General features: G+C 63.2%; 1 protein-coding gene across 3 annotated transcripts; it reads left to right on the top strand.

The window, feature by feature from the left end:
* The first annotated feature begins 275 nt into the window (after positions 1 to 275).
* DGAT1 (diacylglycerol O-acyltransferase 1) lies at positions 276 to 15291 on the top strand. Of its 3 annotated transcripts, none has more exons than XM_042972764.1 (17): positions 276 to 399; positions 10227 to 10314; positions 12368 to 12408; positions 12500 to 12585; positions 12669 to 12721; positions 12896 to 13001; positions 13149 to 13262; positions 13393 to 13467; positions 13555 to 13658; positions 13749 to 13787; positions 13894 to 13935; positions 14028 to 14072; positions 14162 to 14274; positions 14357 to 14422; positions 14507 to 14594; positions 14693 to 14755; positions 14856 to 15291. In XM_042972764.1, the coding sequence occupies exons 2-17, from the start codon at positions 10309 to 10311 to the stop codon at positions 15009 to 15011; spliced, it is 1197 nt and encodes a 398-aa protein (XP_042828698.1). In that variant the 5' UTR covers positions 276 to 399; positions 10227 to 10308; the 3' UTR covers positions 15012 to 15291. The 3 variants fall into 3 exon arrangements, with proteins under 3 accessions (XP_042828698.1, XP_042828696.1, XP_042828697.1); XM_042972762.1 differs by lacking the exon at positions 276 to 399 and adding an exon at positions 5422 to 5765; XM_042972763.1 differs by lacking the exon at positions 276 to 399 and adding an exon at positions 8403 to 9277.
* Positions 15292 to 15497: the final 206 nt, after the last annotated feature.

Raw genomic sequence — 15497 nt, 5'->3', positions numbered from 1 at the left:
ACGTTTTATTTATGAACGGATTGCACTCGGGTCAGGGAAGGGGCGCTGAGGCCCCCATCCTTCCCGCCGACGCCCGGGGCTTGGGATGTCCGGGATCACTTTCCCCGCCCCCGAACCCCGCCCCCACCTGGGCCCCACCCTCGAGCCCCAGGCCCCGCCCCCACTCTGTTGCCAACTTTCGCCCGTCTATGCCAAAGCCTCGGCGGCGACCCCGCCCCAAGGGCCCGCCCCATTGGCCGCCGCCTTTGTGACGTCACTGCATGCAGCCCCAGCCCTCCTCCCGTCCCTTCCCGGGGCTGCCCGCTCCCTCTCCCTCTTAGTTAGTCCGATGCCGACTATAGAGCAATAATGCGCACTGCATGCGAAGCTGCCGCCGCCTCTAGAGTTACTGAGAATCAGGTATCCCCCTGCCCTATCTACCCCATAGGCCCCTAGATCAGGGACATTGCGCGGGGCCGGACGCGCAGACTTTCTTCCCCTCCTCCTCCCTACTCCCCCCCACGGCAGAGCCCTGCGGGTGTAATGGTTCCAGGGGGCAGGGGCGGGGTGGTTGCCCCCAAGACCCCTCCTTCAGTCATCCATTACCCACCAACTGTTCATTGGGCACCTACTATGTGCCAGGCCCGCTGCAGAGTCGGCCAGGGATGCAGCGGCCTGCAGGGGCTGCACGCTCGTGACAGGCGTCCATCAGGTTTGGGTGGGCCAAGGAGGGCCGCACATGCAGAGAAAGGCCTGGCCCCTAGACCCAACCCTGCATCCCCTTTACCTCTTCCCCACCCCGGCCCGGGTCCAGTGCTGGGTGCACTTGGGCTCTACCTTTGACTTGGGCCTAGTGTTCTCAGCTCAGGTGGCACAGACCCAGGGCCCCCAAGGCCCAGCGCGACCAGGGCCACCCATACCGACTCTCAGCCCTTCCATCTCTCGGCCACTTAGGCTCTGCTGTGTGGGGTCAAGGCCCCAGGCCAGACAAAAGGTGCACACTGCAGTGTATGACCTGGTCAGCGCCACCCCAGTGGGCACCGAGTTGCCGCCGAGCCGCACCTGCAGGAGCAGACTGAGGGCCCAGCGCAGCAGGGCCCGAATCCAAACCCTCTATACCGCAACTCGTGTCCACACAGCTCCCAAGCTGGGGCCTGCCCTCCTGTGCTGGGCACACCCGCATGCACACGCACACACAGGCGCCCCACCCAACCCCCACACGCCTGTCTACCTACCTAAGGAGAAGGCCAGAGGGCCGTGGGCCGGCCAGGGTCTCCCGCTTCTCCGTACACCCCGCCGCCGTGGAAAGCCATGGGCCCCCTCCCGCCCCCATAACTAAGCAGCACAATAACCGACTTAGCGAATTCAGGTAGAAGGAACGTTTAGGTAGCACCTATTTTGTACTGATTCTACGAGTAGGGCCCGAGATGCGGGGGCCCTCGGGTGGGGGTTGCGGCCGCCGGCCTGCCCCGCCCCCACCCCCGCCTGCGCCCCGCCGCCTTGTACATACTCCCACCCGGAACAGGCCGGGATTTTTACTCGGGCCGCGCCCCTCTTCCGCCCCCGTTTGGGGCTGGGCCGGCCGGACAGACGGACGGACGGACAGACCTCCTTCCTAAGCACAATAGCACCAGCTCCCCGGAGCGCCGCACCTCCACGAGGAGAATAAATGCCACTCTTGATAGAACTTGGAGTGTCGGGTTGATGTATCCAGTGCTGGGCCCATGCCACAGGGGGTGCTGGGCTGTCTGGGGGGCGGCTTCCTAGCCCTGCTGCATCCCAGAGGCAAGGTTGGTGCAGGTCCAGTGCTGGGAGTGGCAGCCTGCCCACACAGCCCTGAGGTCATGTCACTACCTTTCGTGAGGGTGTGGCACTGTCCCCTTGCTCGGGAGGGCTATCTTCTTCCCCATGGGAGGGCCAGCTTGGCAGGCCAAGCCACGGGAGAACCCCCCCCCCCCCCCCCCCCCCCCCCATGCAAAGCAGCTGGCAGGTTAGTCTGCTCTGGGCCAGAAACTGGGGTTAGGCTCTGCTGTTCGGCTCTGCTTAGGATCTCCAGCCTGAATTCAGGCCTAGCCCAAGAGTGATCTAGAATCACCCGAGTAGGTACAGCAGGGCCTGCAGAGGTGTGTCTACTCTTCCCATAGGGGCTCCTGCTGCTCCTCAGGCTTGACAGCCACCAACAAGCCCTTCTCAATGCCAGTGGAGAAAATGGGGACAGGAGAAGGTGCAAAGTCTGGCCTCTTTCTGCTTCCTGCTGCTCACATCTTGACCCCCACTGTCTGAGGAGGCCTCCACAGACAGCTGACTCATGCTGCTTCTGGGGAGGGGCCACCCAGGGGACAGAGAGGCTTCCACAGCCACCCACAGCCCTCAAGCTCTAGACAGGATGAATCAAATTGAGATGAGGGGTGGGACTGTGCTGGTCAGGGGCAGGCCAGGAACAGGGACCCCCTGCCCCAGCAATGCCCCCTGATACTCAGGTTGGCAGGTATGAGCTGAGAGGCCCAAAGTCTTTGGAGACATGTAGTCAAACCAGGTCATCCCAGAGCCAGCTGAACCCCAGCAGAGACAGGCCTGCCTAGACCTCATCAGAGTGGACAGCAGGGGCGCCTGACCTTCAGGAGGATGTCAGTTGGTAGGCTACTCGTGGTGGGGTTCACATGGAGGTGGGCACCCTCTTCTGGGGAGCACTGTCAACAGTAAAACCCTAGGAGTGAAAGCCCCTGTTATTGGTAGAGGTCAGGGACCTTTGACCTTCACTATCCCCAGGCTGGGGCAAGCATTCGCCAAATTTGCACGTGAACAATCAGCGGGGAGAACAGCTTATCCAAGGCCTGCCTTTGACATAAGTCCTGTCCCAGTACCTCATCTACCCTACACCTGGAGTCACCCCTGGGTGGCTGCCAATGGCAGGGAGGAATGCCCATTCCTTCCCACCTTTTGAGTCTAGACTGGTGATTTCTGCTTCTTCAGGACCCTGAGGGGCAGTGGGGGTGGAAGGATGAAGGCTGACTCCCTGAGGCCTGGAATGAGTCCAACCCTCAGTCTCCACAGACTTCCATGGACAGGACTTTGTATCCCAAAGAATGGGCAGCATAGTCTGCTAACCACCATGTCCCATGTCTCCCGGCTGGCCGCACCCTTCACAGACCTCAGTGGCCTGCCTGTGGCACCTCAGGCACAGGTTGAGGTTCTAACCTCTGAACCTCTTCCAGCCAGGCCTGCGAGGCTCCTGGCCTCTAGTCCCTTAATCACTCGCTGCCCCTGGCAGGGAAATCCCCACTGAGCTTTCTTCCACAACCCCTCTTGTACACCTTTGTCACCAAGAAATCCCACCTACCTTAACCTTTACCCTCCCCCCCTGGTGCCCTGGATCCTAAGGTAACTGGAGCTTCCGGGGTAGGGGGAATTCTAAAGCTGCTGCACTGGCCCACTCTCCCTCCCGAGGCCTGGCCCACACTCTCCCACAGGCAATGTCCCCCTCCAGGACCAGCCCACACCAGTACTGAGGCTCTTTCTTATTGGTGTTCTCACAGCCTGTGCCTACCTCTTAACTTGATGCCTGGCTTTCCTCTCACTCAACTCCAGTACCAGAACCTTGGCTGTCGCACCAGTTCCCCACCAGACGGGTCCTCCCTGGTGATCCCTTGTCCACTCTGGTTGCTTTACTCCCACTGCCACTTGACAGCCGACGGTTTGGAGCTGGGATGTGGGCACAGGCAGCTGCCTCCAACATGACCCTTCACTCATTATTGACTACTGCACTCGGCCTCTGCAGGCCTACTGGAAGCCTGAGTCGCCAATCTCTGCCCGCCTGGGCGGGGCCTTTAGTTCTTGGCGCTGTATTGAAGGATGGCACGGCCAGAAGGCATGCAGAGACTCGTGGGTGTGTGTGACAGAGCTCCCAGGGCTCACTCCTCCATGCTGGCCTCCCGAGAGGACCCTCTCCTTTGTTCACCCTCCGTTGGGATCAGTACTCAGAAAGGCCTAGCTCTGCCTGGCCCAGACCACCCAATGAACAGATGAGAGTTTTGGAAGACTGGATAGGAGACAAGATTGATCCTGACTCACTCAAGTTGAGCTGCGTGGGTGTGTGGGAATGGGTCTCCAGCCCCAGTCAGGGCAGCGCGGTTACTCGAAGACACCTGTCAGATAGCCCTAGCCTGCTAGGTAGAGACGCCAGGCTGGTATCAGTCCTAGACGGCCCAGTGGCAACAGGAACGTGTCACTAGGGGGCCCAGGCACTGTGGTGAAGGTGGTGGAACAGGGGTGTGCCCAGGGGGAAAGGCAGTGGCCAGTCCATAGAGGCCACTAACTTGAGGCTGAACCTCTCAGTTTATTTGCTTCTAGACAGGTGCTCTTGGTTCTGCTCACCTTGGGAGTGAACGGCTAACGCATTTTGCTGCTGGGTAAACCCTCCCTCAGCCTCCAGTGAACCCTCACACTCTGAAATCCAGGGTTCTCACACTCCATGCCCTATGCAAAGATGTGTGTCGAGCTAAGGTGGAAGGCACACTTGCTCCCTAGCGGGTGGCACTGTGCGGTTGTGCAATGATACGGAAGCCTCTGGGTCCCCACCATCCGACACTCCAGGCTCCACATGCCCTGGCAAAACTAGCGGGAGTGGAAGTGAGGGAGGCCCTGCAAGTCTGTGGAGGTGGGTGCAAGGGGGGCCGGGTGGAGGCGGGCCACAGTGTGGCCACGCGGGGATGGCAGTGGGGGGGGGGGATGCACCTTCCCTGTCCTTGCTGGGCACTTTGAGGTAGGGTCAGTGGGCCGGGCGGGCTTCCCACGGACATGGGGCCTGGGAGGGCTTTTTCTTGCTCCATCTTTTGGTCTGGCGCTTGTTGGAACAACCTAAGCCGAAGTAAAGAGGGTGCTTCTGCGGTGGTAACCAGAGGGCTCGTGGAGCACAACTGCGCCGCGCCGCGCGCTCCGGAACCAACACGCTGGGTGGTGGGCGAGGCGAATCCCCAGGGACGTGGGCGGCCGGACGGTAACGCAAGAGGCATTTCTCCACAATCTACACCCCACACTGCGCGCCTCGGCTGGGGAATGACGAAACCCGGTGTTTACACACTGGGATAAGAAGCAGGCAAGCGGTCAGGGGCGGCCCGCAGCTGCCAGGAAGCCTGACGAGTTCCGCAGAGACGCTGAGGCCCGCGGGGCAGTGGCCCGGTCGCGGGCCGTCCGCCAGCAGACACGCTCCCGCCTGAGCCCCGCTACCGTGACTCCCAGCGTGCGCCGCGCTGGGCGGCCCTGGCTCCCAGGGTGCCGCGCGCGGGGGCGGGGGGAGGGGGACGGACCACGACTCCCAGAATACCCCTCGCGCCCGCGGACTACAAACGGGCGCGCGCCGCCGCGGCCGGCCAGTTAGAGGCTCCCGGAGAGACCAGACCGTGGTCCTCGGGCTGCCCGGAAGGGCGCGCGCTGATTGGCGGCCCGGGCCTGCGCGCGGGCTACGGCGTCCGGCAGGGGGCGGTGGCGGCCGTTGGCCGAGAGTCCGGAGGCGGGGCCGCGGGCCTCGGGCGCTGCGAGCCCGGCGGGCCACGACTCGGCCGGGACGGGGTGCGGGCTGAGGCGATGGGCGACCGCGGCGGCGCGGGCGGCTCCCGGCGCCGGAGGACGGGTTCACGGCCTTCGAGCCAGGGCGGCGGTGGGCCCACGGTGGCGGAAGAGGAGGTGCGGGACGTGGGCGCCGGGGGAGACGCGCCGGCGCCGACTCCGGCCCCGGACAAGGGCGAGGACGGAGACTCCGACGTGGGCAGCGGCCACTGGGATCTGAGGTGACGAGGCGTCTCACCCCTAGCCCCTGCCCGAGACCCTCCCCACATCCCCGGGCGTGACCGCAGCAGCGCGGGCTCCGAGTCGGAGAGCCTGGCTCCCGGACTTTGGCGTGGACAGGTGTGCCCCCCTTGGGCCCCTGCGGGGGAACTGAGGCGTAGGAGTGGAGAGTCACTTGCCAAGGTCACCCACGTGGGGGCCAGAGGGGAGCCGGCGGCAGTCCGGCTTTCAGACCCCCACCCCTCTCTCTACACGTCCTCATGTGGGTCCTTAGGCTCTTCCTCAGGGTAACTCAGGACGCTGACCCCCAGGCCGGCCGGCTTCTGCTACGCACAAGTTTTCTGCGTCTGGAAGAAGGAGCGATCAGGTGGTTTGTAACTGAGGAGGTCTCTCCTGGGGGTTGTGAGGGGTGCCTTGGTGGTAGGAGGTCTCCCATAGGAGGGTGGACCTGCCGGGGAGGCAGCCGGCAGGAGCCTGGGACTGCCCGAGGGTCGGCACAGGGCAGCGTGAGAGTCTTTCTCTTCCTGCAGACCCTCCCGAGAGTCGTCTCGGCGGGGGTCCCTTCCTCCCTTCCTGACACACTCGTGCCTCCGTCACCCAGTGCCTGGCTGGGCTGGGGCCCTGCTTACCTTGTCCGAACAAGTTGGGTCCTGTATTGGGACTCTCAACCCCTGGTTGGGGTACAGGAGAGGGGTTCGAAGTGCCCACAGGTGGGCACCCTGTTTATCTGAAGGTCTGGCGGGAAGGGGTTGGGGGAGGAAACCGGACTGACTGGGAGGACTTGGAAGGACAGGGTGTCGGCTGCCTCCAACCTCCTTCTCCCACTTCTGGCCTTCAGTGTGGCCCGGGTGTCCTCGGGGGCTCTGGCTTTGGGGGCGCCTTTGGGGCTAGAGGTTATCAAGGAGGAAGGGGGCAACTAGGCAGTCTGTTGGCAAGGATTTGCTCTCTCAGTACCCAAGAACGGAGGCTTTCTTCACTGTGCTGAGAGGGTGGGTGTGGCGGCCAGGGGCCTTGCCCTTGTGGTGCTCCCAGTCCACCTGAGAGATAAGATGATGTCAGCACTGAGCAGTGTGAGCAAAGGTCAGGCCCGGAGTCCCTGAAGGCGCTGTGGCGGAGGAGCAGAAGCGAGGAGGGTCGGGGGGCGGGGGGCGGGGGGGGCGGGGAAAGGGGCTTGTTTCCTGCGGGCCTGGGAAGGTGCTGAGGGAGGCTGCAAAGGACCGGAGGGTGCTGGAGTCCCCTCTGCTAAGTGCCGGTCAGGAGGCAGGGGCGTGGCTAGCATGCTCTCCTCCAGGGGTGGCAGGAGTTGGTGTCCTTTTGTGTAAGATGGGGAGTGCTGACTCTGGGCCAAGTTGCCACTCTGGGATGGGCAGTCACTCCCCTGCTCTGCCAGGGCCAGCTGTCCAGAAGCCTCTCCCATGCCCCTGAGAGCTGGGCTGAGCAAGTGGCAGCCCCGTCTGCCAGGCCTGGAAGTCTGGGCTCCCTGGGAAGAGGAGCGGTAGATGGCAGGGGTGGGCCTGCCCAGGGCTGGGGAGGGAGCTGGCAAGGACGGTCCTCTCCTGGTCTCCAGGTCTCCAGGTCGTGCAGGCTGTGTGTGCTTGTTTCTCAAAGGCCGATGACCCAGGGCCCAGAGGGCCGCCAGGGTCAGAGCTTGCTCTGGCTGCCCTCCTGGGATTTGGCTCCTACTCATCTCCTTGTCAGCCTCCTCTCAATTGTCTCCCCTCCTTTCTGCTTATTGCCTTTCCCTCCCTATTCCTCCTTGCTCCCTGGGCTCTAGGCCTCCTCCCCTCCCTGCACTTCCTGCTCGCCTTGGCCTGGGCAGGTGGGTCACGCTCTGGGTGTGAACTCATTTCTTCCGGGCCATGGCCAGGTGTGGCTCTGGGGCAGGAAGGAGAGGGCACCCCACACACTGCCCGTGCCATCTGGCTCTCTGCTCATGGACACTCCCAGCAGGGCCTTCTAGTCTCAGGGCTCTCCCAGGGTGTTTGTTCCTGGGTTGCCCTCTGTTTCTTCCTTCCCACTGGGGTCTTCCCAGATGCAGAGCCTGCCTCCTTACCTTGTACCCCAGGGCTCAGCCCCGAGGCCCGGTGAAGGAAGTGCTGAGGAAGTGGCAGCTGGGAGGAGAGCTGGCAGCCTGCCCCCTCCTGGCTCCCCTTGGTCCTGGAATTGGACCACGTGGTCCCCAGTTGTGATCCACACTTGAGGGCTGTGCCCCTGGGGAAGCTTTGAACTTTGGCCAGGCTTAGTTTTCCTTTGCACCTACCTCCCAAAGTTGATGTGAGAGTTGAGTGAGATGATACACGTGATGAGTTATAATGGCCCTGGGGAGCAGGTGTGGGACCGCTGGAAGGCACAGAGGTGTGGGTGGCCCTGGTAGTAGGGGAGAGGGTGACAAAGATAGCTCTGGAGACTGTGGCCATATCCTGCCTGCCTGCCCTCTGGCCCACTGCTGCTGAGGGCACCGGCAAGGCTGGGCCTTATGGGTTTTGGTGGGTGGTGGGCTTCCTTCCTTGGGTCTCTGATGTGCGTGGAAATGGGGTTGCCTGGGGCAGGGGGATGGTCGGGAGCCCTGTGGGGGGACCTAGGGAGTGGGTGTGGGCAGGTTGGGAAGGCCTTGAGAGCCTGACACAGGAATCTGAAAAAGCTTTTATAATATCATTTGGTGTCAGATTTGGAAAACAATACCTGTTTCCACCCCTGTTTCCATCTTAGAGATTGCTGAAAATAAAGCCGGCATGGTCTCCTTGGTGGCCCGAAGCGGGCAAGGGGTCACACTGTTGTGAAACGTTGTGCAGATGGGGGTGGCAGGTTGTGGCACCAGGGCCTCTGGGGCACTTCCAGTGAAAGTGGACAGATTCAAACTTGGCGGAAGGGCTGGGGAGGCCCCTGTCTAGTGGACAGGCCCAGAGATTGTCCCCTCCGGGGAGTGAGGCCCTGGACCTGTGCTGGCCTCACAGGAAAGCGAGTGCAGAGACTCGGGGAGAAGAGGGCCCCTGGTGGCCTCACCGCCAGGCCCAGGACAGACTGGGAAGCTGGATGCAAGGAGGTCAGACATGGGCCAGGTGCGGTACAGACCTTGCCACTGCCCTCGCTAAAGAGTGCTGAGTGGCATCTCAGCCTTTCCAGTCCCTCACTTCCTGTGTGGCGCTGTCTAGGTGTTGACCCCGACCAAAGGAAGGCTTGCCACTGAGGTGGGGTCGGCACTGAGAGGACATCTGTGCTGTCGTGACTCTGGTGTGTACGCCTGAGCCCACTTTTCCTACCTGGGTGTCTCAAGAGGTGGAGATGTGTGTCCCTGGCCTCATGTCTTACAAAACCGGAGGCCTTGCTCAATGTTGTGTGGGGCTTCCTGGTGGCACGGCAGCTGGGGTGGGGTGGGGCCGCAAACCGAGAGAGCTGGGAGCTGGGTCTGGGCCTTGCCCCAGCCGTGCTGTGGCCCTTCCTCTACCTCTGTGTCACCCGGAGGACCAGGCAGGGATGTGAGAGTCTGCTTATGTGTCCCCGACCTCAGCAGTAGGTGGGAACTCTCATGGGTGGGCACTGAAGTTGCCTTTTCCTGCTTCTGGGGGAGACCTCTCTGCCCTTAGGCATCTGACACCTGGGTGGGCTCCTCTCGCCCCCCTCGCTCTGGGCAGGAACACAGCGCTCATCCTGTGGCCGAGCTGGGACAGGTTATGATTTTTTAGAAACCATTGGAGGCTACGTGAATGTATGAGGGTTGGGCCTCTGACCCCGGGAAGGTGCGTGTAAGTCCAGGTGCTCAGCTGGCCCTTGGCCTGGATCCCTGTGCAGACTCAAAGCTGTGTAGGCCAAACGGAGGAGGAGGTTGTCTGAGGTCGGGTGGGGGTGGGGGGGGGTCCCTCAGGGTGCTGGGTGGTAGGATAGGCTGACTCAGTGAGGCCCTCGCTTCTGCACAGCATTGCAGGTGGGCCTATAGATCCCTGGAGTGGACTCTTCCTGTGGGCCCATCACCACTCTGTAGCCAGCGTTCATGGTGGCAGCCAGAGGCCTCTGGGGAGTGAGGCCAGGCTCTTGGCCTGGGGTGCTCCAGCTGCACGTAGCCCTGGACTGGGCAGGGCCAGCTGTGCTGTTCTCGCTTGGGGCGTGACCCTGCCCACTGCCTGGGAGGCCAGGCTTCTGGTGGCCCTGAGAGCTCGTCCCTGCCTGGCTCTCCCGTGATTGTAGATGGGGAGTGGGATGTGTGGGCAGAAGAGAGGGCTGGGTGGGGCACGGACCACCCTCCTGGGCCAGGATGGGTGAGAGCCGCTCAGGGGAAGGGGCTGGGGTCTGCCCTGCCCCGGGCCCTGAGGTTGGCTCCTGAGGGGCTGAACTTGGCTGGGCTCTTGGGCCCTGACCTGCCCTTGGACTTGGAGGAGTGAGCCCGCTTTTGGTCCTGCCCAGGGTTCTCATGGCCCAGGGTGCTCTGCTGGTGCCTACTTATGAGGGTGTGTCTCCTGCCCTACCAGGTGCCACCGCCTGCAAGATTCTTTGTTCAGCTCTGACAGTGGCTTTAGCAACTATCGTGGGATCCTGAATTGGTGTGTGGTGATGCTGGTGAGTAGGATGGTGTCAGAGTAGGTGTCCCTGTGGCCAGGGCTCCGTTCGGGGCTGACCTTTGCCTGGGTACCAGCTCTGCCCTCTGGGGGAAAGGGGCCAGAGCTTATGTGGCTGGGTTGTGTGGGGCTCTGGGCTGGTGGGGGGAAAGTTATGGTGATGGTCCCTGCATCGGCCACACACGCAACTCTCGTCCCTGTTGAATCCCAGGAATAGCACATGTGAGTGGTCTTGGGGGTCCAAAAAAGAGTTTCTTCTGCTGTTCTGAATGGCCCTTGTGGGCGTGGAACCCCTGGCAGGCCTGGCCTGGCGGGGAGCAGGGTTTAGCGGATGGCTCTTGGGCTTAGTCTGGCAGCCCCAAGCCCCGACTCTGAGGGCACCTGGCCTCTCTCCCTCAACCTTTGTCCTAGGTGCCCCCACGAAGGGATTAGACAGAGCTCTTGCCTCCACCTCACCGTGTGGCCTGGCTGTGGCCCCTGCCTCTGGGGCCCGGTTCCCGCTGGCACCTTGTGGGGGTGGGGCCAGCAGCCCTGGCCCAGAAACAGCTAGAGCCCAGGGCTCAAAGGGGCAAGCCCACAGGGTGGGGCAGGGGGCAAGCTCCTGTCTGGGTCCAGCCCCCACCACTCAGACTGATGTGGCCAGAGGCCTTTGACCCTTGCCCCGACATGACGGCCTCGGGTACGGCTCCGGTGGTTACCCATGTGGAAGGGGCTCCAGGCACACCCACGCCCTCCCTGCCGGTGGCCCGAGAAGGCTCTCCAGGGAGCTGTGGGGGGCAACACAGTCTGGTGGGTGGGAAGCTGGCTAGGCAAGGGGATGGTGGGTCAAACGCCTGCCTGACGTCATCTCAGGAGGTGTTGTGTCCTTGGCCTCTGGAGGCCATGCTTGGGCTGGGTTTGTACTGGCAGCCTGAGCAGCAACCTGTGTTCCCTGCAGCCCTTGGGCCTGCCTGGCCCTTTGGCGCAGACCCAAAACCTTTCCCCTGCTTCCGGTGCCTGGCGCAGACCCAAAAACTTTCCCCTGCTTCCGGTGCCTCCACTGCCCCCTTGCTGAAGGAGATCGTGTCCCATGTTTAGGCTGCTTGCTGCGTCCCTCCGTGGCCTGGGCCTTGAGGTGAGCGCTGCCCGTTAGCAGCTCTGGCTCCTGCCTGCCGTGGGCTCTCAGGACAGGCCACTACCAGGTGTGATGGCAGCACATCTGTGCCTGGCAGGAGGTTGGCAGGTCAGGCGGGTGGCTCGGGAGGGCAGGACCCCCGTCCCTGTTTGTCATCTCTGTGCGAAGTCCTTACCTGGCAGTCAGGGGACCCATGAGTGTCCCCTTGCCGGCATCACTTTTCCACAGGACCTACCATGAGCCCTGGTCAGGGCCTGAGCTTGGGGCATTTGGCAGGGTGTGTGTGTTGTGGGTGGAGGAGGAGACCCGGGTGCCTGCAGAGGGAAGCCGCTCCCCAGCCCCAGGCTGGAGCCAGGAGCCCAGCTTGAGGGGGTTTCTGCCCTTGGAAGCTGCTCTGGGGCCACGTGTCCAGGCTTGGATGCTACAGGGATAGCGGGAGAAGGGCAGGGGCCCAAGCACCAAGTGGCACTCCAGGCCTGGCTGCTGAGCCCCTTAGAACTCTGGTCCGCTGCTTCTCCCCACTCCCCAGGGTGTGGGCACCCCTGGTGTGGCACCTGCCGCTCACCCAGGCACTGCAAGTTTTCGGTGAGGCACTGCAAGGACATTCTTGGGCAGGCTTGGGCCTTGGGGCCGTCACCAACTCAGTGGGACAGATGAGGGCTGCTAGGCGTCAGGTCATTTTGCACCACTGCAGACGCCAGTATCGTGTCTTGGGTGATGGGGGCAATGGCAAGACTTGCTGTCCCTGCACCAGTGTGGGGTGAGGTGGGTGGTAAGTCTCAGCGTTGGCGTGGAGGTCAGACAGGGCTTGCGTCCTGGGTTTGCAGGTGCGGGTTGCCATCCGGACCCAGGGCTCCTGTCGCTATAGGTCCTGGGACGAGCTGGGGTGGGTGCCCTGTGGCCAAGGCTCATGGGGCTGTGCCCTTCCTCTCTCTTGCAGATCTTGAGCAATGCACGGTTATTTTTAGAAAACCTCATCAAGTGAGTGTCTTCCCCAGGGCCCCTACCCTGCCCCTGAGGCCTCTCCCCACCTGCTCAGGCCCTCATCCCCACCCCCCACCCCCATCCCCAGGTATGGCATCTTGGTGGACCCCATCCAGGTGGTGTCTCTGTTCCTGAAGGACCCCTACAGCTGGCCTGCCCTGTGCCTAGTTATTGGTGAGCTGGGAGCCAGGGAGGGCTTCGGGTGGGGACAGGCCTTGACCTGGGCCTGAATCGCCCCATGGCACTTCCATCCTCAGTGGCCAATGTCTTTGCTGTGGCTGCATTCCAGGTGGAGAAGCGCCTGGCAGTGGTAAGCAGTGCCTTCGTGTCCCCTGCCCTGCCTAGAGGTCTGCTCTCCTCATTAGGCCTGTGTTTCAGGCTGTGTGTAGCTTCCCTGGGAGGGCCTGTGCCCCAGGCCTGGCAGCCCTTCCCCAGGAAGTGGGGGCTCTGGCTGAGCACGCTGCCCCCGCCCCCCCCCCCCCAGGGTGCCTTGACGGAACAGGCAGGGTTGCTGCTGCACGTGGTCAACCTGGCCACCATTCTCTGCTTCCCGGCTGCTGTGGCCTTGCTGCTTGAGTCCATCACTCCAGGTGTGCCCCTTCCCTCATCCCACCCGTTCCAACCTGTCTTGGGCCCGCAGGAGAGACCCAGGTCAACCACAGGGGCTGTGCCCGTGGCCGTGGCTCTCCCGCGGGTGGTGTGGGGGGGGCTGTGGCCTGAGCCTGCCTCTCCCGCAGTGGGCTCCGTGCTGGCTCTGATGGTGTACACCATCCTCTTCCTCAAGCTCGTCTCCTACCGGGACGTCAACCTGTGGTGCCGAGAGCGAAAAGCCAAGGCCAAAGCCAAGTCTGGTGAGGGGCTGCCTGGGGCTGGGGCCTTGGAGCCTGTGCCACCTGCCACGGGGCCAGACCTGGGCAGCAGCGAGGCCTCACGTGCCATCCCCCCACCCCACCCCCCCCCCCCGCCCCAACTTGCTTGTAGCTTCTGCAGGTAAGAAGGCCAACGGGGGAGCGGCCCCGTGCACCGTGAGCTACCCAGACAACCTGACCTACCGTGGTGAGGACCCTTCCCGGGGTGTGGCTAGAGGGCAGCCAGGGAGGGATAGCACGGAGCAGGCCCCCTAGCCCCACCCTGCCATTCCAGATCTGTACTACTTCCTCTTTGCTCCTACTCTGTGCTACGAGCTCAACTTTCCCCGTTCTCCCCGCATCCGGAAGCGCTTCCTGCTGCGGCGGCTCCTTGAGATGGTGAGGATAGAGGCGGGCGGTGGTGCCTCGAGGGGTTGGGGTCTGCTGGCTGCTGGGGGACTCAGCCTGCTGCTCTGCTTCTTCCCTCAGCTGTTCTTGACTCAGCTGCAGGTGGGGCTGATCCAGCAGGTATGCGGGGCCGGGCGGGGCCGGGCGGGCCGGGCCGGACGGGCCGGACGGGCCGGAGCGGGAGCTCAGGGTAGCCAGGGGGCTGACGGTGTGCCCTCTTTTGCAGTGGATGGTCCCCACCATCCAGAACTCCATGAAGCCTTTCAAGGTGAGGGGTCAGGCTCTCCTGTGGTGGGGTGGGGGATGACGGGTCGGGGCGGGGCTGCGGCTCGGGGAGCCAGCTCAGCTCTGTCTCTGCAGGATATGGATTATTCACGCATCGTTGAGCGCCTGCTGAAGCTGGCGGTGAGCCACAGGGCTGGGTAGAGTGGGGCACGAGTGAGCCGGCGGGCGGGGTGTTCTGGAACCTGGCACCTGCCTCCCCCCAACCACAGGTCCCCAACCACCTCATCTGGCTCATCTTCTTCTACTGGTTCTTCCACTCGTGCATGAACGCCGTGGCTGAGCTCATGCAGTTTGGAGACCGGGAGTTCTACCGGGACTGGTGGTGGGTGGCCTTGGGCGTGGGGCTGGGGGCTGGGCTGGGCCACGGTGCCAGCTGGTCACTCACTGCCGCTGTCTGTTCCTAGGAACTCTGAGTCCGTCACTTACTTCTGGCAGAACTGGAACATCCCTGTGCACAAGTGGTGCCTCAGGTGGGCATGGGCAGGAATGTGCCTGGTGGGTGTGCAGTTTCGTGTGGTCCCGGACACCCATCCCACGGCCCCCTCCCTCCACAGGCACTTCTACAAGCCCATGCTTCGACGGGGCAGCAGCAAGTGGGTAGCCAGGATGGGGGTGTTCTTTGCCTCGGCCTTCTTCCATGAGGTCAGTGCTCTGCAGGCATCATGGCCTCACCTTAGGGTGGGTGGGGTGTGTGTGTGTGTGGCCCGAAGTGGCAGCTGATCCTTTCGCTCCCCCCGTAGTACCTGGTGAGCATCCCCCTGCACATGTTCCGCCTCTGGGCCTTCACAGGCATGATGGCTCAGGTGAGCATTCCCTCTGCAGCCACCCTCTCCCGCTGCCCCGGGAGCCGCCAGCCCTGTCTGTGGCCACTACGGCCCACTGACTGTGGCCCCGTGTCCCCAGATACCCCTGGCATGGATAGTGAGCCGCTTCTTCCAGGGAAACTACGGCAACGCAGCTGTGTGGCTGACGCTCATCATTGGGCAGCCAGTGGCCGTGCTCATGTACGTCCACGACTACTACGTGCTCAACTACGAGGCCCCGGTGGTCGGGGCCTGAGCTGCTCCACAGCAGGTCCTCGCTGCCGATAGCCAGGGCCCGTCGCCCACCTGCGTGCTAGGGAGGGGGCTCGGCTGTCCACTGCCTCCTCCCAGCCACACCCCCTCCCCCGGAAGGCCTCTCTGCCCTCATGGGGCTCCTTCCTGCCCTGCTCAGGGATGGCAGACCAGGCACAGGCCAGCAGCGCTGGTGGAAAGTGCCAGTGCCCCAGGAATCCGTGTGATCCTGCCCAGGGGTCCGAGGAACTCAATAAAGTACTGTCCAGAGTGGCTGCCCTCAACCTGCTGGGGTCGTGGGGGTGCTAGTTGTGCTCTCGGGAGGGGGAGCTGGGTCCCACTGGCCTTACTGGTGCCCACGCCCATGTCTCCTGGGGTGCTGTGTCCTGGAACACCGCTGGGCAGGGCACCATGGTGATGTTGAGGCTGGGGATGGGGGCCAGGTATTGGTGGTCAGGCAGATTCCTCCTCCCGGCACACAGCTCATCAC

Source organism: Panthera tigris, chromosome F2 (assembly GCF_018350195.1).
Source record: "Panthera tigris isolate Pti1 chromosome F2, P.tigris_Pti1_mat1.1, whole genome shotgun sequence".
NCBI lineage: Eukaryota > Metazoa > Chordata > Mammalia > Carnivora > Felidae > Panthera > Panthera tigris.
The sequence above is the reverse complement of the archived record's forward strand: the minus strand, read 5'-3'. Positions and strand labels throughout refer to the sequence as shown.

Bases quoted from the DNA above. Each gene is read 5' to 3' on its own strand.
- DGAT1 (XM_042972762.1), top strand. From the start codon at position 5,563: ATGGGCGACCGCGGCGGCGCGGGCGGCTCCCGGCGCCGGAGGACGGGT. The intron at 13,659-13,748 runs GTGAGGATAGAG...TTCTTCCCTCAG, and splicing joins TGCGGCGGCTCCTTGAGATG to CTGTTCTTGACTCAGCTGCA. The intron at 13,788-13,893 runs GTATGCGGGGCC...CCTCTTTTGCAG, and splicing joins AGGTGGGGCTGATCCAGCAG to TGGATGGTCCCCACCATCCA.